This window comes from Pristiophorus japonicus, chromosome 13 (assembly GCF_044704955.1).
Source record: "Pristiophorus japonicus isolate sPriJap1 chromosome 13, sPriJap1.hap1, whole genome shotgun sequence".
Taxonomy (NCBI): domain Eukaryota; kingdom Metazoa; phylum Chordata; class Chondrichthyes; family Pristiophoridae; genus Pristiophorus; species Pristiophorus japonicus.
In genome coordinates this window covers 107,393,958-107,417,331 of record NC_091989.1, presented here as the reverse complement: position 1 = coordinate 107,417,331, position 23,374 = coordinate 107,393,958, and the positions used below count along the sequence as shown (strand labels likewise).

General features: G+C 44.1%; 1 protein-coding gene across 5 annotated transcripts in view; it reads left to right on the top strand.

Moving 5' to 3' along the window:
* wdr59 (WD repeat domain 59) overlaps positions 1 to 23,374 on the top strand; it is a 101,414-nt gene that overhangs the window by 58,562 nt on the left and 19,478 nt on the right. For 2 of the 5 annotated variants that reach the window (XM_070897839.1, XM_070897841.1), the window contains exons 14-21: positions 103 to 267; positions 1,273 to 1,368; positions 2,410 to 2,575; positions 5,345 to 5,414; positions 5,849 to 6,002; positions 8,511 to 8,567; positions 13,873 to 14,006; positions 16,293 to 16,374. In XM_070897839.1, the coding sequence (XP_070753940.1) occupies positions 103 to 267; positions 1,273 to 1,368; positions 2,410 to 2,575; positions 5,345 to 5,414; positions 5,849 to 6,002; positions 8,511 to 8,567; positions 13,873 to 14,006; positions 16,293 to 16,374 (924 nt within the window). Of the gene's footprint in view, positions 1 to 102; positions 268 to 1,272; positions 1,369 to 2,409; positions 2,576 to 5,344; positions 5,415 to 5,848; positions 6,003 to 8,284; positions 8,482 to 8,510; positions 8,568 to 13,872; positions 14,007 to 15,254; positions 16,256 to 16,292; positions 16,375 to 23,374 lie in introns of those variants that run through there. The other 3 variants (XM_070897842.1, XM_070897840.1, XM_070897843.1) reach the window with 3 other exon arrangements.

The window sequence follows — 23,374 nt, the reverse complement described above, 5'->3', positions numbered from 1 at the left end:
CAACTGAGTTCAATGAAAATTAAGTTTTTGGATTATTGTGACTTTAGTCTTTGTTTCAGCTGTGTGAATGATACCAACACGATTGTGTTTTGTGTGGTACAGATGGATGCTGTAAATCGCAACTGCACAGTCTCCGTGCATTGTGGCAATTTGCGGGTGAAGATGGTTGTGATGTTTCCAGTACAGTACCCGAACAATGCTGCCCCCTCTTTCCAGTTCATTAATCCCACCACCATCAGCTCCAGCATGAGGACCAAACTCCTTAAGGTAAACTGACCATGTGTGAAAAAGTGCTAATCCTGTAAGAACTGGCAGCTGTAGAGAGCTTTTAAATAGGGCCCTTAATTATAGAACGTTTTGTTACATTACGGAAAATAAATGTGCTAACTTGTGTATTGTTCAAGTGAAACGTTGAATTGGGATTCCATCTACCTGTTCCAGTGGATCAGGCCAATGAAGAAGAGCACAGAGTTTTGCTGGTGTCTTGACCAACATACCTCCCTCGGCCACCAGCACTAAACAGATTAATTGGTTAAATTTATAGCCTTGTTTTATGTTGGGGAGTCCAGTGTGACCTCAGTCATGGGGGGGAGGGGGGTCAGGTGTCTGAATGCGCTTCAATAATGTGGCGTCTCATCTGTGGTAATTATATGTGCATTTGTAGTGTAGATGTGCAACTGTTAAAATATAGGCTGCTAAAATATTTTGCCTTGCTGCACTGCGCAGCCTACCTTTTCTGTCCTGGCTACTTTGCTGTGCTCCCACCCGGTGTGTCCCCACATTCCGTTTAGAAAATATGGTTACCCTATTTTAGATGGGATCTTGCTGTACATGAAATGGTTGCTGTTTGCATACGTAACAGCAGTCACTATTTCAAAATAATTCAATGTATGTGAAATACTGAGAGATGTTTCTAAAACAGATGATAAGGTGATATGTAAATGTGAGTGGTGTGTGTGTCTAGTTTTATTGCTGTGTGTGAATCTTAAGATGACTGGTTGTGATGGTATTTATCTGGTTGACTGCTTCTGTCTTTATGTGGCTGGTTTTGCGTGTCCTGTCTGTTTGGTGCGTATTGTATTTGCCTATGTGACTGGTTTTCTCTGTTTAATTTTGTCTGTGTTTGTACAATGGTGTGTATGTGGCTCTACATGGTGGATTGTAGTTCTGTGTATAGGAGAATGGTGTGTTTTTGGCCGTGTGTGGCTGGCTTGATGTGTGGTGCTTTCGCTCCATTAGGACTTTTGTAAAGCTGTTCTGTATTTGCTGCAGATTCTGAAAGATACATCCCTCCAGAAGGTGAAGCGAAACCAGAGCTGCCTGGAACCCTGTCTGCGCCAGCTGGTGTCCAGCCTGGAGGCCATTGTGGTAAGTGATTTTTGTGTTTCATTACCGTATGGCAGATCTAGTAATACGATGCTGTCACATTGAAAGGGGGCCGTGTGTGTGTGATAGACAGCCATGAGATTAAAAAATGAAATGTAAGTGTAACTTAAAAATGATGTCATAACCAAGTTATACAAACTTGAATGTTGTTTGCCTTGTGAATTGGAAGGAGTGGGACTGGTGACAATCCTGACAGACAGCTTTTCACAAAGTTTCTTATTAATTCCCAAAGTATGTTTTTTTTTTGCTTATAGTCCATGATCTGTGCTACTATTTCAACTACTTTTAGAGTCAAATCTTATGGGATTATATGTAATTAATAGTTGTGCATTTTTATTGGAGGGGGATATTCCTGTTTCTTTTCTAAGATGATCGTCTCATTAGTCACAGCAATCATAAATCAAATCTTCACCTAAAGGGGCAGGTTATTCTGTGGCTGAGTACTGTCTGGGGAGGGAGGGAGAAGAACCCTGATAATACTCAGCTAGGGATTAGCCCTGATCTTTGGAGAACTGGAAAGCCCCAAATCAGACCAGACAGTAAAAATGGATCCCAATGATGCTGGGGATTCCCTACCTGATGTCAGCCTGCTTTATCTGCAACATTGTACGACGGTGTAGAACTGATGCTCACAGAGCTCCATGGGACGATCCTGCAAATGAAAATAATTTTCAAACCAAGAGTTACAAAAATATCCGTTCAAGGCAAAGCTTCATGGGGCAAGTACCTGTCCGTGACTGCACAGTGATGTTTGAGAGGCATGATAAAGCATGTATAAGTCCAAGTTACGTCGGATATACAGCACAGAAACAGGCCATTCGGCCCAACCAGTCCATCCCGGCGTTTATGCACCACTCTAGAAATAAAGTTGTTTTCTTAATTTCAAATTAGGTCCTTGTAGAATTCAAAGTCTTTTAAATGGTAAAAAGAAACCACAGCAGTGCCGTGCGCGATTACACTTGCCTGTCCTAATGAAACCCCCCCCCACTTTTTCTGGGTCATAACTTTTCTTTTAATTTCTAGAATCAGGACAACAGCGGCTCTGCTAACTCCCAGAATCCATTTGTCCTCGGAAATTCTGTGACGCCACCACTGCCGACTTTTCCACGCGTCACTAACACATATGGTTCCTACCAAGATGCCAACATTCCCTTTCCCCGCACCTCTGGGGCACGTTTCTGTGGAGCTGGTTAGTGAACATTTAAGTGCTCGCTGCGGGTTGAAACCAACGTTCCCCCTATGGTGCTTGGGCACATGACTGCACATCAATCCGGAGGTTCTGCGCGGGCCGCTCACAAGCTGGAAGAGATACCGTGCATGCGCAGCCGTGCAGCGAATTCAAAGGGACTGCATGTGAAAAAATATTAGAGGGAACATTGGTTGGAATCCCCACTGAGTTATTTTTGTTGTCTGGCATTGATGGCCTAGATTTGCGAGGGGTAGGGTCCTGACTACCAGTCAAACAACAGCTTGAATGGTATATGTAGCAAAATACTAGTACCCAATTGTGAGGAGTAGCTTCCCCAGTAAGGTGTAGGCGTACGTGTCCCCATAGTACACCTGTATTGAATATAGTCAGGATGCACCTATAATACTACAGCATTAAAGCGTGAATTCTAATTGGTCTTGATCTGAGACATTGGAATTTCAGCAGGGCATTGGTAGCTGCTTAAGCACACTGATGCTGTAAACACTAAATTAAATATCACGCCTTACACTGCAACTCTTGACAATTGCACAGTGTGAGAGAAAGGCTATAAACTAGGGAGGAGAAACTATTTATAATCTGCCTTTTAATACAGATGCTGACCTACATATAACCTTTCTGGGAAACCACTTCGACAGGATCTGTGTTTGCAGAAGGAAGAGGGGGTTAGGACTATGTTGTCCAATAGACATTGCCAACTAGCCAATGGTGTGGCTACAGCATCACCGTTTTAGCCACTTTTAGTAGAAAAAACCTTACATGCACAAACATACAGATAAATGTCCTTCACAAGTGAATATTTCATAACTCTACCACTGTTCAGTAACCAAGGAAGTAAAGCACTCGCAAATCTCGAAAACCACTCTGCCTCTCCTCTTATGATCTTGCCAACAAAACGACAAAAAGATCAAGGTACACATGCACGCACCGTGCGAATCTGAGTATCGAGATCACATGCTCAGCAACGGTGTCTTTTACCCATTGTATTTAACTAATCAGAACTGCAATTGGCTACATCTGGATTCCTAATGCTAGTGGCTAACATATTGGAGAACACTGGGATTTCAGTACAAACTGACACAGGCTACTGATTCTATTCACATCAAATTTCAGTATCTCTGGGCCCTTTCCCTAACTGCTACTCATGTCCCAGTGTATCTGCCACAGAGCCTGATAATTAGGGATGTACATTTTCCAAATTTGGCCAAATGCAATCATCTTTGCACATTCAGGAGAGTTTTAATGTTCTGAACTGATTTTAATACCTATAAACGGTCCGGGTGAAAGTCCACTTGTTGCATGGTGCTTGGCTCATGCACCGAGGCCAGGAATACACCGGAGTGGACCAGGCTGGCTCTCAGTGCTGCCGGCAGGATGTGGAATCTATGCTCCCACCACAAAAGCGGTCTTCTCATTGAGCTTTTGGTGAACCTCGCAGATCAGGAGTGGAACAAAAGTTGGCCAGATTAAACTTGAATGATCTTAATTCTTTGCTGAAAAGTGAGCCAATCCAGTAGATTGTTGATAATGAGCAAGTCCTTAACATCCCAATTGTGAGACCTGGTAGGAGATGGAGGAACACCAGTCAGTGATTGAATACACACAAGTTCAGAGGGCAAGTAAATAACAATCTATAAAATAAATGGACTGTAATATCAGGCCTAGGGATGAATTTCACAGTGCCTTTCTAGTTTCACATAGCCCTAAATTGATACTTTTCATTCCCTTCCAATATAGGTTGTGGGTTCAAGTCCCACTCCAGGGACACGAGCACAAATCTAGGCTGACACTCCAGTGCAGTCCTGAGAGAATGCTGCACTGCCGGAGGTGCCATCTTTCAGATGAGACATTAAACCGAGGTTCCGTCTGCTCTTAGATGGACGTAAAAGATCCCATGGCACTATTTTGAAGAAGAGCAGGGGAGTTATCTCCGGTGTCCTGGCCAATATTTATCCCTCAATCAACATAACAAAAAAACAGATTATCTGGTCATTATCACATTGTTGTTTGTGGGAACTTGCTGTGTGCAAATTAGTTGCCGCGTTTCCCACATTACAACAGTGACAACACTTCAAAAGTACTTCATTGGCTGTAAAGGGCATGTAGACGTCCAGTGGTCGTGAAAGGCACTATAGAAATGCAAGTCTTTCTTTATAAGTGGAATCTGTCTCGGGATTCTTCGCATGGATTTGGCATTCTTGTTTCAATATCCACACATCCAGAGGCTATGTTCACGTGTGGTTTGTGTTCCCATCCAAGAATTTAAACTTGCGAAAAATTCAATTTCCTGATGGCTTAACTACTGAAGGTGGTGAGTAGTTGACTTGGCAGATCTGGTCATGCCGAATTAGCTGATCTTGATTGGTTGCTACAGTTGGCGTCAGTGTTCCTCATCTCGGGAGGGGAAAATCAGCCAGCATTTCCACTCCCGATTTCCATCTCGCAGCCCTTACTGGAATTGTGTGTGTGGATAGGATCAGGATAGAGCTCAGCTATGATCACTCCCACAGTTGAGCATTCTGCTGACCATTTTACCACCTAGATCCTTGCATGAAGACTGGCCACTTGGCCAAAGTCCAGAAGATTGTCAGCATGTGTGGGACCTTGCAGCAGGACAAGTCCAGAATAGAGAAAGTTGTCAGAATAAGAATAAACATTATGTAAATTCAGCTCAGTGTCTAAATTAAAATCTAGCTCGCGTGGTGCCCCATATCAGCTGATGCTTAATTTGAATGCGTTTGCCTTGTCCAGGTTACCTAGTGTACTTCATGAGACCGATGACTCTTCACCGCACAGTGTCTCCGACGGAGCCCACGCCCAGGTAAAGAAAGACAAATATATCATCAGTTGGGATTATTTGCTTCAAGGAGCTTTGCAGATTGAATGGGCTCGTCAGTTTTAGGTGGCAGCTAAGAATCGCCCAGCATTTTAAGATTGTTTTGCATCCGTAATCAAATATCTGGTTACGGTGACATACTGCTTTTAACACATTACTGGTGGATCTCCTGTGGAGCTGCTCATGGTGAGTCAAAGATGACACTTGCCTGGGGGACGCAGTGGGTGGGGAAGAAGGTTGCCACTGTGTTGTCAGCTGATCCCATTGCTGTGAAAAACTGAAGATAAAGTAATGTTTATTTCATCGATCTTGTTGCTCCTGCTGACTGCTGAAATCTCAGAGTTCTTTTTAGCCCATGCTGTAATTTATTAATATTCATGCTGCCCATGACTGATCACAACCTTGTATTGTGTGTTTAGGTCGCTGTCGGCACTCTCTGCCTATCACAGTGGAGGAATCACCCCGATGAAGATCCGTACCGAATCGCAGAGTAACTTAAGGTTATACAGTGGGAGCCCAACCCGCAGTGAAAAGGAGCCAGTCTCCATTAGCTCCTTCTATTACAAGGAGCGAGTGAGTAGAGTGCACGGTACCTGTGACCAGCCGCACAATCCATTGTCTTCATCCCAGGCATCAGTCTGTCCTATGTCACTTACATAGCAAATAATTCATTGCGTTTTCGCCAGAGTTTTTCACATTTCTGCGAGAAGTGGAACGTATCAAGCATGGTATGATGTACTTTCAGTGCCACGTGCCTGAATTACGTGCTGCAGCGTTTGGTCGCTCTGCTACCCAGAGTGGTCTCGCTTGTCTGTCTCTAGAACATCGGAGCAGTCAGAGGCCCTGTGTTTTCTGCCTGTTGCCCACTTCTGAAGTCCCAGATAGTCAGATGCTATACTACAAGTGCATTTGTGTGGTCATTAAACCAGGTTGGAGAAAGCAAAGGTGATGAAATGGGACTTGTTGAAGTGCAAATAATTGATCTAAAAAGACGACAAATCCGGTATAAAGTTTAACTAATCACAGACTGATAAAGATGATTAATTTTTATTTTATTTTAAAATATTGACCTCAGTTGATGGCGAGCCTTTGATCTGTCATCTGTATGTGTGAGTTTTGTTTATTTTTAACTAGCTGAAGAGTGAACAGTTACTTTGGTCAGAGGCACACCAGCTGCAGCCAACAAGCATCCTCTCACAGATTGTGGGAACTTTATTTGCGTGGCTGGTCTTTTTGATTTAAATCTGAGGCACGCTCTGGGAACTCTCTGCCCGTGAACTGGAGATTCTGTGTCCGACCTCTCTCGTTCATTAAAATCACAGCGGGATCAACTTTGGATCTCTTCGTCTCTCCTACAGAATTGGTGCTTTTTCTTCCCTGTTTGACTAGTGTCGACAATGCTTGCATTAATTTAGCTAACGTATGTGTCAGATCCTGACCCAATGCTGTATGTTTGGTGTGATAACAGATAAAAACTCGTGTTGGGGGGAGGGGCGGTGATGGGTACAGATAGCATGGTGATTGCAGTCCCTCTTTACCCTACTTAGTGTAGTTAACGGAGGCCTCCCTGCCCATGTGGCATTCGCTCTACTGCCACCCACGTTTTGCTTTTGTATTTTGTAAACTGGGTTGACATCTCCTTTGGCCCTCCTGCTCTTCCACGCATGTGGGGGTGCTTTGGTTTACAGCGCTTTCCCCTCCACTTGCTGCTTGTACCTGTGCAGGAATAACCCCCCGAGTCCCACGATATTTTAAGAGTTACTCTTTGGGTTCTAGAGTACTAAGAATTGGTGAGCAGCTGAGAGTTATTTTTAGAATGTGACAGCGTATGTTTGCAGTGCTGGACATGGATGCCGTACTAACTGTGGTGCAGTATAGCATTGAGGAACTGCAGATTGCTGAGCTTTTCCACGAGTGAGGAAGTGCTGGGTTTGAAAACACAGAAGTGACGGTCGGGCCGGTTTTCATGAGCTGCCTTCTCTGTTCTGCATTCTGTTTATTCCAGAAGTGGAAATGTGAAGATGATTGGCTCTAGTTTTAAAGGTCCAGAGGAGTCCTCAGGCTTCAGGATGCTGCTGTTAGACGAGAGAATTGTGGAGACGCAAGCCTATAGATTACTCTGCTCTTGGAGAGCCAGCACGGGCTGAACGGCCCGTTCTATGCTGTAACCATTCTATGACGTTGACTGTGTGTTTTAGGGGTTTATAAAGAACATCCAGCACTAATTAAAATGTGAGGCGAGTGGTGGAGATGCAGTGTGAGGGAGGTGGTGTGTGGGGCGAGGAAGGGAGGTGGTGTGTGGGGTGAGAGAGGAAGGGAGGTGGTGTGTGGGGTGAGGGAGGAAGGGAGATGGTGTGTGGGATGAGCGAGGAAGGCATGGGGTGAGGGAGGGAGGCACGGGGTGTGGCGTAAGGGAGGGAGGGAGGTGGTGTGTGGGATGAGGGAGGAAGGCGTGAGGGAGTGGGGCGCGTGGTGTTTGAGGGACAGAGGGAGGTGTGTGTGGAGTGAGGAAGGGACATGGTGTGAGGGGTGAAGGAGGGAGGTGTGTGGGGCGAGGGAGGGAGGGATGTGTGTGGGGTGAAGGGAGGGAGGAAGGCATGGGGTGAGGGAGGGAGGCACGGGGTGTGGCGTGAGGGAGGGAGGGAGGTTGTGTGTGGGATGAGGAAGGGAGGCGTGGTATGGGGATGAAATATTTGGCATGTATGTTGCTGCTAAATGCATTTCACACAACGTTCTGGAAATCTCATCTGTACTCTGTCTCTTTCTAGGAATATGATTGCATCTATCTAGTGAGAGAGGGACTTCAAATTAAAAAGTAATAATTGACTGACGAACCTGTCTCCTTGTTTGTATAGGGTTTTTATCTGTAATTATACAGCTTGGGTCCTGACTCTGTAAAGTAGAAGCTGAAATATATAGCTCTTCAGCTAGCTTCTCACTGAGTGTCTGTGAGTTAAGTTTATCTTTTCTGTGCATTTTCTTTTATTTTGGATCTTTCTGTGTGTTTTTTTTCTGTGATGATTTAATTTCCTTTTGTTCTCTTGGTGTTTCTCCTTTTTTTGGTGTTGTTCATACTTGCAGATGTCTCCTCTCTCCACCCGGCGACGCTGGTCCATTCAAGCCATTAATGAGTTCCCGGTACTGTGCACATTACCATCCTGCATTTGTGCCCTTGTGTCTCTGGGATGGCCAGACGCCCGGTATCCGTGACGATCCCTTCACCATCAGTCAACTCCGTTAACACATGGACTTTGGTTGACTTTTTTGTTTTGTTTAATCTTTTAAAGTCGCTGACCCATGCTGTGAGAAGCCCTCCGTGACATCATTGAGGCCCCTTCCTCATGACTGAACCCAGACAGCGAATGTCAGTGGACTTATTCTCTCATCAGGGGCACCACAGCTGGGCTCACTCCTGACCTTGCCTGACATCCTTGCGAGTTACTTGCCAGCGGAGTCACCGATGACCTTCGGGCAGGAACCCTAGCTGAGATTTTATTTCTTGCTTTCCCTTCCCTAGACCAAGGGTGGCTGAGGACAATTGTAGCGGCTCAGCTTCGACCCAACATAAGATCACCTAATTCAGTACAGTCGGAAATTCCTAGTTTCTGAATCCGTATCTGTTGTCCTGATCAGTCCCAGATGAGGTACAGCTGGCCATCCCATAACTCTTGGGCAGTTCAAAGCAATCCCTGCTGTTCACACTTTTTTTTTCATGTAATTTTAATTTCACTAGATGGTTACTAATGACTAAGTAACTGCACAATGTGCATGCTAATGACTGGGAGCTGGGCTTTTAGCATTTGTGCAGCTTTCTAAGAATGTGCTGTTCCATTCACAGATTACAGGAGCATCTCTGTGGTGTGTTAATCCAGGTGACCTGGTTAGAGGCATCCCTTCATTCTCTACACTTGTATGTGTGTGTATGGACACTCTTGTGAGCCTCACACATGTATTCCAATGGAACTTAAACAGTGACTAAACTGCAAGCCATTGGTCTACATGCAGAAGCTGCCATGATCAGGGTGTCACTGCACAGACAACTGGTGACAAAAGGCCCTCTTCGTGCTTATCAGATCAATGGGGCCCTGTGCATGTGTGTGCATCGTGGAAGGTTCATCAAAGTGTGTTCCATGTTCCACTAATGTTAAAGCTTTGCTTCACTGAGAGCACAAGGCCCTGTCCTGCTGAGACTAGATGGAACGTTTTAATGCAGTACAAAGAACTTGATGCACTTTCTACTCCAATTTACCCTGTTAGTTCCTGTGTTTGATTGAGGTCGTCCACTGGTGGCTGTCTGGATACCTGTGTTGAGTGTGCAGTCACATCTGGCAAGAGCTGTCTAGATGTCAATTTGTGTTCCTAGTGGACGCTGCTTGGATGCTTTTGTAAGTTGGGCAGTCTAATTAATGTGCTGGTGGTGGCATGTTATCTTGAATGCATGTAGAACCAATGTGGTAGGGTGGGAGCCTTTGGCAGATCAGTACAAGACACCCGACTGGTAACTTTGCCAAATCTGTGTTAACACTTTGCAGGAATCCTGTTAATCTTCACACTTCTGTAGGTAGTGGCTAGCTTTTCTCACCACAGTCTCTAGAGTTCTCAAATTGGTTTGTAAAGATTATGGTTTGTTCTCGCAGCTACTGTCCATTTGGCCAGGGCACTTGAAATAAAGGTGTCATGAATTGATTTGGGATGATAGTAATGTTTACATAAACTTTTCATACAATGCGGCCCAGAACAAGATGTTGTACACATTTTGTTTTCCATACACAGAACCTATTCCATGCATGTGAGATAACTCCTCGACCAATGCTACTTTCTCACAAGCTGCCAGATTTTAAAATTATACAGCTGTGCAGTTACTCCCACCAACAGCAAGCTGTCATTGTAACCGTGGTGATTCCCTCACTATTTAAATGAATATAGGACACCTTAGAAAGTTGCTGTGGAGTAATAGCATGCACACCACTTCCAATATCCAGACACTTTGGGGGGGAAAAGTTAATAGAATATGATTAGCACAATGAGTTAAGTCTACAGAAGTCATGCTGAGGCTTTAGATTGCAATGGTCAGTGTACATGTCTTGTCACCTTTAGCATGAAAAGAATATGTTTGGATTGGAAAGGGTGCAGAGAAGAGCAACATTACTGATCTGAAGTATAATAGTTGAGGTATGAGGATAGATCAGGCAATATTAAGCCTTACAATCTAGAAAGAAGGTGGTTAAGGCTGGAACTCCCCAAATTATTGACCTATCTTAAATAAAGCTATCCAGTTTGCCTAAACTGGAAGCGGGCAATGTAATATAAATGGAAATGAACAAAAAGTAAATTGAAAAACTGATACTGGGAAGAACTTTACTTAAAGATTGCTAAATAGTTTGGGCTAATCTGCTGGAAAGGTAATAGATGCAAAATCATTGGGGTTGTTCAGAATCTAGTTGTGATAGGAGAGTTAGGATGTGAGATAGATGAGCTTCAATGGTCTGAATGGGCCTTTGCTTCAATATCACTCTCGCCTCTGATGCAGAGGTTGTGTGTTGTTGTTTACTCCAGAGACTTGAGCACATAATCTCGTCTGGCACTTCATTGTCGTGCTGAAGGAGATGCCATCTTTCGAATGATGTGTTAATCCGAGGTCCCATCTGCCCCCTCGGGTGGACGTAAAAGAACCCATGGCACTATCCGATGAAGAGCAGGGGAGTCCAGGCCAATATTTATCCCTCAACGAACATCACTTTAAAAAAAAAAAAAGATTATCTGGTCGTTATCTCACTGCTGTTTGTGGGATCTTGCATTTCCCTACATTACAACAGTGACAACACTTCAAAAGTACTTCATTGGCTGTAAAGTGCTTTAGGACATCCTGAGGTTGTGAAAGATACTATATAAATGCACGTTTTTTCCTTTAGATTTCTTGTGTTAAGAAACTTATACTAATCTATAACACATTTACATACAAATGACCTAAATAAAGTAGAGCTAGTTAAATTCCACCAAAGTTCTGTTCTAATAACCAACACATGCACTCCATCTCTGCATTTCTCATCCTAATATTCAGCACACACTCCATCAATGTGTCCTCTTTTTAACAACCAACACACACACAATCCCTGAATCCTCGCACGCACTGATGTGCATACACAATCCCTGCATCTCCATCCTAAAAAAACAGCACGCATACACTTATCCCTCTATCATTTTCCTAATAACCAGATCATACGCTCCATTCCTGCATCCTCTTAATCATAAGTACACATTATCCATCCCTCCATTCTCTTCCTAATAACTAGTGTAACATATACCTACATCCTCTGTATAACCAGCACACACATTCCACCCCTGCATCATCTTCCTAAAAACCAACACACAAAATATATATATATATAATTCACTCACTCACTCACTCACATAAGTTGCATTTATATAATGTTTTCAATATGAAGAATGTCCTAAGTAGCTTCACAGAAAGCTATAAGGAAAATGGCAAACAAGCCACAGAAGGAGGCTTGGTAATCAAATGCTTGGTAAAGAGATTGGTCCTTGCGAAGGTTTATAAGGAGGAGTGGGAAGTGGAAAGGAGGAGGAAGTACAGAGAGTAGGACCTAGGCAGATAAAGGCTCTGCTGCCTGTGGCGGGGTGAAAGGTAGGGGATGCATAAGAGGTCAGTGCCAAAGGAGCAAGAGAGTTTGGGGCCATGATTTAGGATTGGAGAAGATTTTAGCGAAGAGATTGGGGGAGACCATGAGGGATTTCAAGACTTGAATTTTAAATTTGGGACACTGGGAATGAGAAAGCACTATTGGTCAGAGTATTGAGTGATTGGGAATCAATGTGGGACAGATTGTTTGCATGAGTTTGTAGAGGAAGGGAGGCCAACAAGGAGATTGATAGACTGATTGAGTCTGGAGGTGACCAAGGCATGTATTAGGGATTCAGTGGCAAAAGAGCAGAGGTAGGGGCGGAGGAAAGCAATGTTGCAGAGCTGGAAGGAAGTGCTCTTTGTGGTAAGGATGATATGGGCTCTGAAACTAAGCTCGGGGTCAAACAGAACACTAAGATTGCAAATGGTCAGGTTAAGCCTAAGATTGTAGCCGGAAGAGGGAAGGGTGTGGATTTTTTTGCTAGCGTTGAAGGCAATGACTTCTTCTTAATGTTGAGCTGAAGGAAGTTGTGATTCATTCGATGTTCGACAAGTGCAAAGGCAGTCAAGGAAAGTGGTAGAAAGGGTGACACTGGTGTATGTGTGGAAGCTGACCTCATTACCGGACATTATATCACCCTCTGGCAGCAGGTAGATGAGAAAGAGGAGGGATTGCAGGAATAGATCCTTTGCGGTACTCGATGTCGGAGGATAGGCATTGGAAGGCGGATGAAATGTGATCAACTGTGTCAGATGCTGCAGAAGGTTGAGGAGGGATAAAGTGTCAGTCAGTCAGGTACAGTGTCTTTCGTACACAGACACACACTTCACCCTACATTCTCACCCTACAGTCTGATCAAATAACAACTGATGATACAAGAATCAAGGTGACTAGCCATACATACTGCTTTACGTTGTACAACCACCATAATGCAGCAAAACTCCACATGTAACCTGCAAGTTCTTAGCTTTTAATGGTAACACTACACAACCCCTACATGTCTATTCCACTCATGGAGATCGGGATTTCATTTGTGTTAATAAGCTTCATGCTTGATCGTTTTCTATGCAGTATCTTTCATTACTTGCCTATAATCTCAGTTTGAATGCTATTGTTTGGATCACTAGGTGAGAGGTTAATCGCTTCATACCTGGTTTAAATAACTGCAAACACTGTACTAATGTTAAACTGTTAACTGGATTTTGTGCTTCAGCAATGATTTTTGTCCCTTTTTGTGATTTAAAAAGACCATCAAATAAGTCTCCTTTGGTTTGCCATTAACCAATTTGGACTGTCGTGGACTTTACCTAAACACTATCAACAACAAAATCTTTCTGTTTGGCAGACAGTCTGTGAGCTACTGTGGGTCTCCCAGGTCCATAAATGACTTCTGCATTTGTCCTGATAATTCTGTAGGGTGCACGGTATAACGGACCATTTAGTCCATCGAGTCGCCAGTGTTCAGTCTGCAGCTGCAGGCCCTGGAATGAACACTGCAAATTCTAGGAAAATCTTTTGAGAACAGAGTAATGATTTTATTTAGATCAGATGTAGGAATGTCCATATAAACCTTGTTAAAGAACCCACAAAATAAAATTCAGTAATATACATAGGTTTAACTGAACTACAGCGAAATATCTTTGCCCCCACAAAGCCCAGAAAGTTCTTTAATTTCTGATAATCTTGCTTTAATTTCTGATAATTTGCTTTAATTAGTTCCATCAGGATAAAGACGCACTCCCCTCCCTCCGACGGAACTGTCAGAGCAACAGAAACTAAAAAGCTTTTCCTGTTCATAGAAATCACGTCGATGGAAAGGAAAGCGAGAAGGGACCGACTCAAACAATCGACCAATCAAAGCTGCAGGAAAAGTCATCATCCAGGACATCTCCTGTCTTCTTCCAGTACACAAGTCATTGGGTGAATTGTACATGTATGTGTCGCCATTGCATTGAATAGTAAATGATGTGCAACTCAATGGGGGAGAAATTGGGGTCAATTGCGGCGACCATTAGCGCCCCTGGGGGTGCTAATGGGTGTTTGCGACTGGGCACAGTGCCGCTAACAACTCCCGCTAAATTCAGTGGGAGTTTAGTGGCGGAGCTGCAGCGTTGCGCCCCGATCTCCTGTGCCCGCAGATCGTGACGTCGTTGCCTAAATTGGGTATTGTCCCTGAGGTTGCGCCGGGCGATGACAGTGACAGCTTCAGGGGATGCGTACAGGGCAGCCGGCCGCTAGCAGGTGAAAGTTAAAGGGCCGGCTGCTCCTGAAAGAAATGTACGCTTTTCTTTCCCGCACCGTTGCTGCTTTGCACGCGGGGTCCATGCCGCGATCGCTCAACCCGGCACTGTGCTTGAGTGCCGGGCTGATCGCGCGGCACCCCCACTCCCCAGTGGTCTATGTTGGAGCCTTTTTATTTTGCGGAGTATGCAGCTTGGGCCTTTCCCTTTAATTCAGGGAAGAGCCCCTCCTACGCGGAAGCGCTGCTGAGCCGTGCGCCCCGCTGACACCCCGGAAAAGAAGGCAGTGGAGTGTTTGATTTAGCGCTCTACTTCCTTTCTGGGGCGGTAATCCCAATTTCTTACAAGACTTCAGCGCCTGGCGCAAAGTCTTGCGCCTCATGAGTGTTACCGCCCCCAAATGGGGCGCACCCGAATGTTTAGGCCAATAACTCTTAACACAGGAAGAATGACTGACATACAATTCTAGGCTCACTACCATCTTCTCGAAGGCAAATAGGGACGGGCAATAAATGCTGGCTTTGCTCACAACGCCCACATCCGGGCGATTAATTTAAATAACAGTTCTAGAATTAAAATTGTATATTTTAAAATGGAACATTTCTCCCTCCTGAGAGATGCAGTGTTCTCGCTCAAATTTTCCTTCAATGGTCAAATTTTCTTCCCTCCTCAGCGACTCATGCTAGTGTGTGATTTCATAGGTGATGGCAGCACTCTGGCATGTTGCCTCGGTGGGGATACTAATCTTTTCCAGAGCTAACAACCCACATTCATATCTTGTGGGGCGGGGGGGGTCACCAAATAGCTGTCATCAAGAGCAGTTAACCCACTGTTTTCCTTGCTCCAATTGTAAACCTCACTTGCTTTGATTGGCCTCTGTTCAAGGGTCATTAAAAAATCTGTTTTCTTGCCAATTTAAAAACGCTTTGTTTTATTTCCAGGGTGTTTGTAAAATTCTACTTTAGCTTGAAGAATATCAGGAGGGAGGAGTTGGACTGTTAGAACCCAGGCAACTTTGAAGAAAATGACTTTTTATTGGCATTGCTGTCAAAATCTAAATTCAGCTTTTGAGTTCTGAAGAAATAAATAACATGTCTTGAGTTCATCATTTGGCTAAGCGTAGTGAAGGTATTCAAAACTTTTGCAGGGAGTAATTGAAGGTGCATTTTATTCAGCCTCCACCAGGAGTCTTTCAGCTCTGCTTTGAGAATCTGTTGTGGCAGAGGGAGGGCCACACTGACCAGCATGTTTTTGGTTCAGGAGGATCAAGATTTTATTATTTCTGGCTCACAACTAGGAGGGAAGATGAGTGCTGCTCTGATTGGAAGAAGCTATTTGCCTGCATTTCTCACAGTGAGAAGAGATACAATTCCTCAGTGTGTCAACAGATCTCAGCAAGAATGAGTCAGTCTACCAAATGCTAGTGAACACCATATCAATCTGTGATGTTAAGATACCAGAGTACTTCCAGGAAGGAATACTCCGCTACTCTCAATTCTGTCCCCCTGCACACTAACTCAATTAGGGGGGTTGAGTACAAATGTTACCTGCTACTTATCAACCCAAGCCTGGATATTATGCAAGCCCTGCGAGAGTCTGGCATGGGCTATTTCATTATCAGAGGAGTTGCTTATGGAGCTTAACACTGTAGAATCACCAGTGAACAACTCCACTCCGGACCTTACAATGGAGGGAAGGTCATTGATGGAGTAGCTGAAAATGGTTGTGCCGAGGGCATTTCCCTGAGGATCTCTTACAGTGATGTCCTCTGTGATGATTGACTTCTGATAACCACAACCATCTTATTTGTGTCCGGTATGACAGCAGCCACTGGAGCGTCTTCCTTTTGATCTCCATGGCAGTAATTATAAGATTTTCAGAAGAGAAGGCAGTTTGGGCCGCAGGTAGATATGATGCAGCAACGCTGTGCTCTTTCTTTCTCTGACATCAGTTTCTCTCATTTTCACCTTTCTCTGCAGACTGAATGTGAATGACATCCAGGATACTTGTCAGAAGAATGCTGCAGTGGCCCTGTCAGTTGGGCGCAGAGACCTTGTACAGGTACTGAGCCTATCCAATTATTCCATCCAAAAAGATATTCAGGAAGTGGGGGGGAGGATTTCTTATTGAAGATAATCAGCTCTGGCCCTATTTCACTGGTTATGAGGTTGGGCTCGAGCCCTCTCAGTGTATTTGACTTTTGGGTAGGTTTCAGTCATCTCATAGAATTATATAGAATATACATAGAAATGGGCCATTCAGCCTAACCAGTCCATGCCAGTGTTTATGAACCACTTCAGCCTCTTCCCATCCTTCCTCATGTAAGTATCAGCATAACCCTCTATTCTCTTCTCCCTCGTATGCTTATCTAACTTCCCCTTAAATGCATCTCTACTATTCGCTTCAACTACTCCCTGTTGTAGTACTCCCTGGAGCTCCACGTTGTCACCTGAATTCTCTTTGATTTCTTGGTGACTATCTTATATTGTTGGTGTCTAGTTTTGCTCACAGGTGGAAACACACTCTCTGTGACTACTCTATCAAAACCTTTCATAATTTTGAAGACTTCTATTAGGTCACCCCTCAGCCTTCTCTTTCAAGAGAAAAGAGACCCAGCCTGTTCATCCTTTCCTGATAGGTATAACCTCACATCTATTTACAATATACATTAATGATTTGGATGAGGGAATTGAATGTAATATCTCCAAGTTTGTAGATGACACTAAGCTGGGTGGCGGTGTTAGCTGTGAGGAGGACGCAGGGTGCAGGGTGACTTGGACAGGTTAGGTGAGTGGGCAAACGCGTGGCAGATGCAGATGCAGTATAATGTGGATAAATGTGAGGTTATCCACTTTGGTGGCAAAAACACGAAGGCAGAATATTATCTGAATGGCGACAGATTAGGAAAAGGGGAGGTGCAACGAGACCTGGGTGTCATGGTACATCAGTCATTGAAAGTTGGCATGCAGGTACAGCAGGCAGTGAAGAAGGCAAATGGTATGTTGGCCTTCATAGCTAGAGGATTTGAGTATAGGAGCAGGGAGGTCTTACTGCAGTTGTACAGGGCCTTAGTGTGGCCTCACCTGGAATATTGTGTTCAGTTTTGGTCTCCTAGTCTGAGGAAGGATGTTCTTGCTATTGAGGGAGTGCAGCGGAGATTCACCAGACTGATTCCCGGGATGGCAGGACTGACATATGAGGAGAGACTGGATCGACTGGACCTGTATTCACTGGAGTTTAGAAGGATGAGAGGGGATCTCATAGAATCACACAAAAATCTGACGGGACTGGACAGGTTAGATGCAGGAAGAATGTTCCCAATGTTGGGGAAGTCCAGAACCAGGGGACATAAACTAAGGATAAGGGGTAAGCCATTTAGGACTGAGATGAGGAGAAACTTCTTCACTCAGAGAGTTGTTAACCTGTGGAATTCCCTACCGGAGAGAGTTGTTCATGCCAGTTCATTGGATATATTCAAGAGGGAGTTAGATATGGCCCTTATGGCTAAAGGGATCAAGGGGTATGGAGAGAAAGTGGGAGAGGGGTACTGAGGTGAATGATCAGCCATGATCATATTGAATGGTGGTGCAGGCTCGAAGGGCCGAATAGTCTACTCCTGCACCTATTTTCTATGTTTCTATGGTATCAGCCTTGTAAATATTTTTTGCACCCTCTACGGTGCCTCTATATCCTTTTTATAATTTGGCAACTAGATCTGTACACAAGTGTGAACTAACCAAAGATCTGTACAAGTTTAGCATACCTTCTCTACTTTTCAATTCCATCCTTCTAGAAATAAACTCTAGTGCTTGGTTTGCCTTTTTTAATGGCCTTATTAACCTGCATCGCTACTTTTAGTGATTTTGTGTATTTTTACTCCCATATCCCTTTGCTCCTCTACCACATTTAGATTTTTATTTTCCAAGTAATATGTGATCTTGTTTTTCTTACCAGAATGTAATACCTTACACTTATCTATGCTAAGATTCATTTGCCCATTCTGCAAATTTATTAATGCCTTCTTGTAATTTGTTGCAGTCCTCCGCAGTATTGACTATACTTCCAAATTGTGTTTTTGATTCCAAAGTCTGAATCATTAATATAAATTGTGAACAACATTGATCCCAGCACCGATATTTGTGGGATGCCTCTTCCCACCTTCTGCCACTCTGAATAGCTATCCTTTAACCCTACTCTCTGCTTTCTGTCTTGCAGCCAGCTAGTTATATTCTGCTACTTGTCCCCTGATTGTGCATGCTCTGACCTTATTCATTAGTCTATTCTGTGGTGCCTTATCAAAGGCGTTTTGTGAATCTAGATATATTGCATCGATAGCAATTACCCTTATTTATTCTCTCTGTTGCCTCTTCAAAAAGTTCAGTGAGGTTGTTCACGCAAGACGTTCCTTTGGAAATCCATGCTAAGTATTCATTATTAAGGAAGCTGGAGTCCAGCATTAAGTAAGCAGTAGCGGGACATTTGGAAAAGCATAATACAGTCAAGCAGAGTCAGCATGGTTTTATGAAAGGGAAATCACGTTTGATAAATTTGCTGGAGTTCTTTGAGGATGTATCGAGCAGGGTGGATAAGGGGGAACCAGTGGATGTGGTGTATTTGGAATTTCAGAAGACATTCTATAAGGTGCCACATAAAAGGTTACTGCACAAGACAAGAGCTCATTGGGTTGGGGGTAATATATTAGCATGGACAGAAAACAGAGAGTTGGGATAAATAGGTAATTTACCGGTTGGCAAACTGTAACTAGTGGGGTGCACAGTGATTGATTGGTCCTGAGGCCTCAACTATTTACAGTCTATATTAATGACTTGGATGAAGGGACCAAGTGTAATGTAGCCAAGCTTGCTGATTATACAAAGATGGGTGGGAAAGCAAGTTGTGAGGAGGACACACAGTCTGCAACGGGATATAGACAGGCTACGTGAGCAGGCAAACGTTTGGCAGATGGAGTATAATGTGGGAAAATGTGAGGTTATCCACTTTGGCAGGAGAAATAAAAAAGCTAATTATTATCTAAATGGAGCGAGATTATAAAATGCTGCAGTACAGAGGGACCTGGAGGTCCTTGTGCATGAAACACACAAAGTTAGTTTGCAGGTACAGCAAGTAATCAGGAAGGCAAATAGAATGTTAGCCTTTATTGCAAGGGGGATAGAGTATAAAAGCAGAGAAGTCCTGCTACAACTGTATAGGGTATTGGTGAGACCACACCTAGAGTACTGCGTACAGTTTTGGTCTCCTTATTTAAGGAGGGATATACTTGCATTGGAGGCAATTCAGAGAAGGTTCACTCGGTTGATTCTAGAGATGAAGGGGTTTACTTATGAAGAAAGGTTGAGCAGGTTGGGTCTATACTCATTGGAGTCTAGAAGAATGAGAGGTGATCTTATTGAAACATATAAGATAATGAGGGGGCTCGACAAGGTAGATGCAGAGAGGATGTTCCCACTTGTGGGGGAATCTAGAACCAGGGGCCATAGTTTAAGAATAAGGGGTCGACCATTTAGAACTGAGATGAGGAGGAAACTCTTCTCTCAGAGGGTCATAAATCTGTGGAATTCTCTGCCCCAGAGAGCTGTAAAGGCTGGTTCATTGAATATTGGAGATAGATTTTTGAACGATAAGGGAATAACAGGAAGTGTACCTGAGCCCAAGGTCGGATCAGCCATGATCTTATTGAATGGTGGAGCAAGCTCGAGGGGCCAAATGGCCTACTCCTGCTCCTATTTCTTATGTTCTTATATTTTTGGTTTCTAGATGTTTTTCTATTTTCTCTTTTAGAAGAGATTCTATTATTTTTCCTACCACCGATGTTCAGCTGACTGGTCTATAGTTCCCTGGACATGTTCTACCTCCCTTTTTAAATATAGGTAACAGGTTAGTTACCCGCCTGTCCTCTGATACTACACATTTTTCTAATGAATTATTATATTGAAAAGTAGGGAAGTTATGCTAAACCTGTATCGAACCTTGGTTAGGCCACACTTGGAGTACTGCGTACAGTTCTGCTCGGTGTAATATAAAAAGGATATAGAGGCACTGGAGAGGGGGCAGAGAAGATTTACAAGGATGATACCAGAAATGCCAGGGTATACATATCAGGAAAGGATGAACAGGCTAGGTCTCTATTTTTCTTGAAAAAAGGTGACGGAGGGCTGACCTAACAGAGGTCTTTAAAATTATGAAAGGTTTTGATAGAGTGAATACAGAGAGAGTGTTTCCACTTGTGGGGAAGAGCATAACTAGAGGCTATCAATACATAATAGTCACCAAGCTGTATCTGCTATTTGATATTTCTTACTGACCAGTACATGCATATATTCCAAACTAAGGATTGTGGAGAGATTTTCCACTTCTAGGCCCCCACGCAAGCACTGGAAGCACAGTTACGAACTGCCAGCCTGTGATGTACTTCCCACTAATTTTAATGGGAAGTAAATCACAGGCAGGGTTTGCACGACTTTATGGTATGTGCTCCCAGCACATGCCTGCAACCTGTCGTCGAGCTACAGTATACAGCCAACGCCTGTGTCTGCGCACATACAGAAGCTGAACTCCAGAACAAAGTAGACATATTTACTGAGGCTTACAAAAGCATAGGCCTTACGCTAAACATCCGTAAGACAAAGGTCCTCCACCAGCCTGTCCTAACCGCACAGCACTGCCCCCAGTCATCAAGATCCACGGTGCGGCCCTGGACACCGTGGACCACTTCCCATATCTCGGGAACCTCCTATCAACAAGAGCCGGCATCGACAACGAGATCCAACCTGCCTCCAGTGCAGCCTTCGGCTGCCTGAGGAAAAGAGTATTTGAAGACCAGGCCCTCAAAACTACCACCAAGCTCATGGTCTACAGGGTTGTAGTAATACCTGCCCTCCAGTCTGGCTGAGACATGGACCATGTACAGCTGAACCTCAAGTTGCTGGAGAAATATCACCAATGATGTCGCCGCAAGATCTTACAAATCACCTGGGAGGAAAGGCGCACCAACATCAGCGACCTCTTCCAGGCTAACATTCCCAGCATTGAAGCACTGACCACACTCGATCAGCTCCGCCAGACAGGCCATATAGTTCGCATGCCAGACACGAGAAGCCCAAAGCAAGTGCTCTACTCGGAGCTCCTTCATGGCAAACGAGCCAAAGGTGGGCAGCGGAAACGCTACAAGGACACCCTCAAAGCCTCCCTGATAAAGTGCGACATCCCCACAGACACCTGGCCCAAGACCGCCCTAAGTGGAGGAAGTGCATCCGAGAAAGTGCTGAGTACCTCGATTCTCAACGCCGGGAGCATGCAGAAATCAAGCGCAGGCAGCAGAAAGAGTGTGCGGCAAACCAGTCCCACCCACCCCTTCCCTCAATGACTATCTGTCCCACCTGTGACAGAGTCTGTGGCTCTTGTATTGGACTGTTCAGCCACCAAAAAACTCACTTCAGGAGTGGAAGCAAGTCTTCCTCGATTCCGAGCGACTGCCGATGATGATGATGATGAAGTCATGTTTGACAAATTTGCTGGAGTTCTTTGAGGATGTCACGAACAGGGTGGATAAGGGGAACCAGTTGATGTGATGTATTTGGACTTCCAGAAGGCATTTGACAAGGTGCCACATAAAAGGTTACTGCACAAGATAAAAGTTCATGGGGTTGGGGGTAATATATTAGCATGGATAGAGGATTGGCTAACTAACAGAGAACAGATAAATGGTTCAATCTCTGGTTGGCAATCAGTAACTAGTGGGGTGCTGCAGGTATCAGTGCTGGGACCCCAACTATTTATAATCTATATTAACGACTTATAAGAAGGGACTGAGTGTAACGTACCCCAGTTTGCTGACGATATAAAGATAGGAGGAAAAGCAATGTGTGAGGAGGACACAAAAAATCTGCAAAAGAACATAGACAGGCTAAGTGAGTGGGCAAAAAGTTGGAAAGTGTGAGGTCATGCACTTTGGCAGAAAAAATCAAAGAGCAAGTTATTATTTAAATGGAGAAAGATTACAAAGTGCCGCAGTACAGCGGGACCTGGGGGTACTTGTGCACGAAACACAAAAGGATAGTATGCAGGTACAGCAAGTGATCAGGAAGGCCAATGGTATCTTGCCTTTTATTGCAAAGGGGATGGAGTATAAAAGCAGGGAAGTCTTACTACAGCTATACAGGGTATTGGTGAGGCCACACCTGGAATACTGCATGCTGTTTTGGTTTCCATAGTTACGAAAGGATATACTTGCTTTGGAGGATTCCAGGGATGAGAGGGTTGACTTATGAGGAAGGGTTGAGTAGGTTGGGCTTCTACTCATTGGAGTTCAGAAGAATGAGAGGTGATCTTATCGAAACGTATAAGATTTATGAGGGGGTTTGACAAGGTGGATGCAGAGAGGATGTTTCCACTGATGGGGGAGACTAGAACTAGAGGGCATGATCTTAGAATAAGGGGCCGCCGATTTAAAACAGAGATGAGGAGAAATTTCTTCTCTCAGAGGGTTGTAAACCTGTGGAATTCGGTGCCTCAGAGAGCTGTGGAAGCTGGGACATTGAATAAATTTAAGACAGAAATAGACAGTTTCTTAAACGATAAGATGATATGGGGTTATGGGGAGCAGGCAGGGAAGTGTAGCTGAGTCCATGATCAGATCAGCCATTGAATGGCGGAGCAGGCTCAAGGGATTGTATGTCGTACTCCTGTTCCTATTTCTTTTGTTCTTATGATGATGCAACCCTGATGTGGAAAATCCACACTCCCACCACCAAATTTTAGTGTTGTATAATGGGTTGTTACTATACAAGTAGTCAAAGGAATGGCAAGAATTATTTTCTTTCAGGAGTCCAAATTGGTGAATTTGCATTCCATTAGCAGTTTCTAATCAGGGGAAGTGAAACAGTCTAGTTTACATTTCCATACTGATCAATAATGATTGGATGATTATTTGGCAAGCTGTCTGAGGTAACTAAAGTGGGTCCCTGTGCATCTCTGCCTAACTCTCAAAGGTGAAGCACTTGCCTTCCACTTGACACCTCCCAGCAGCATGGTGGCGATCAAA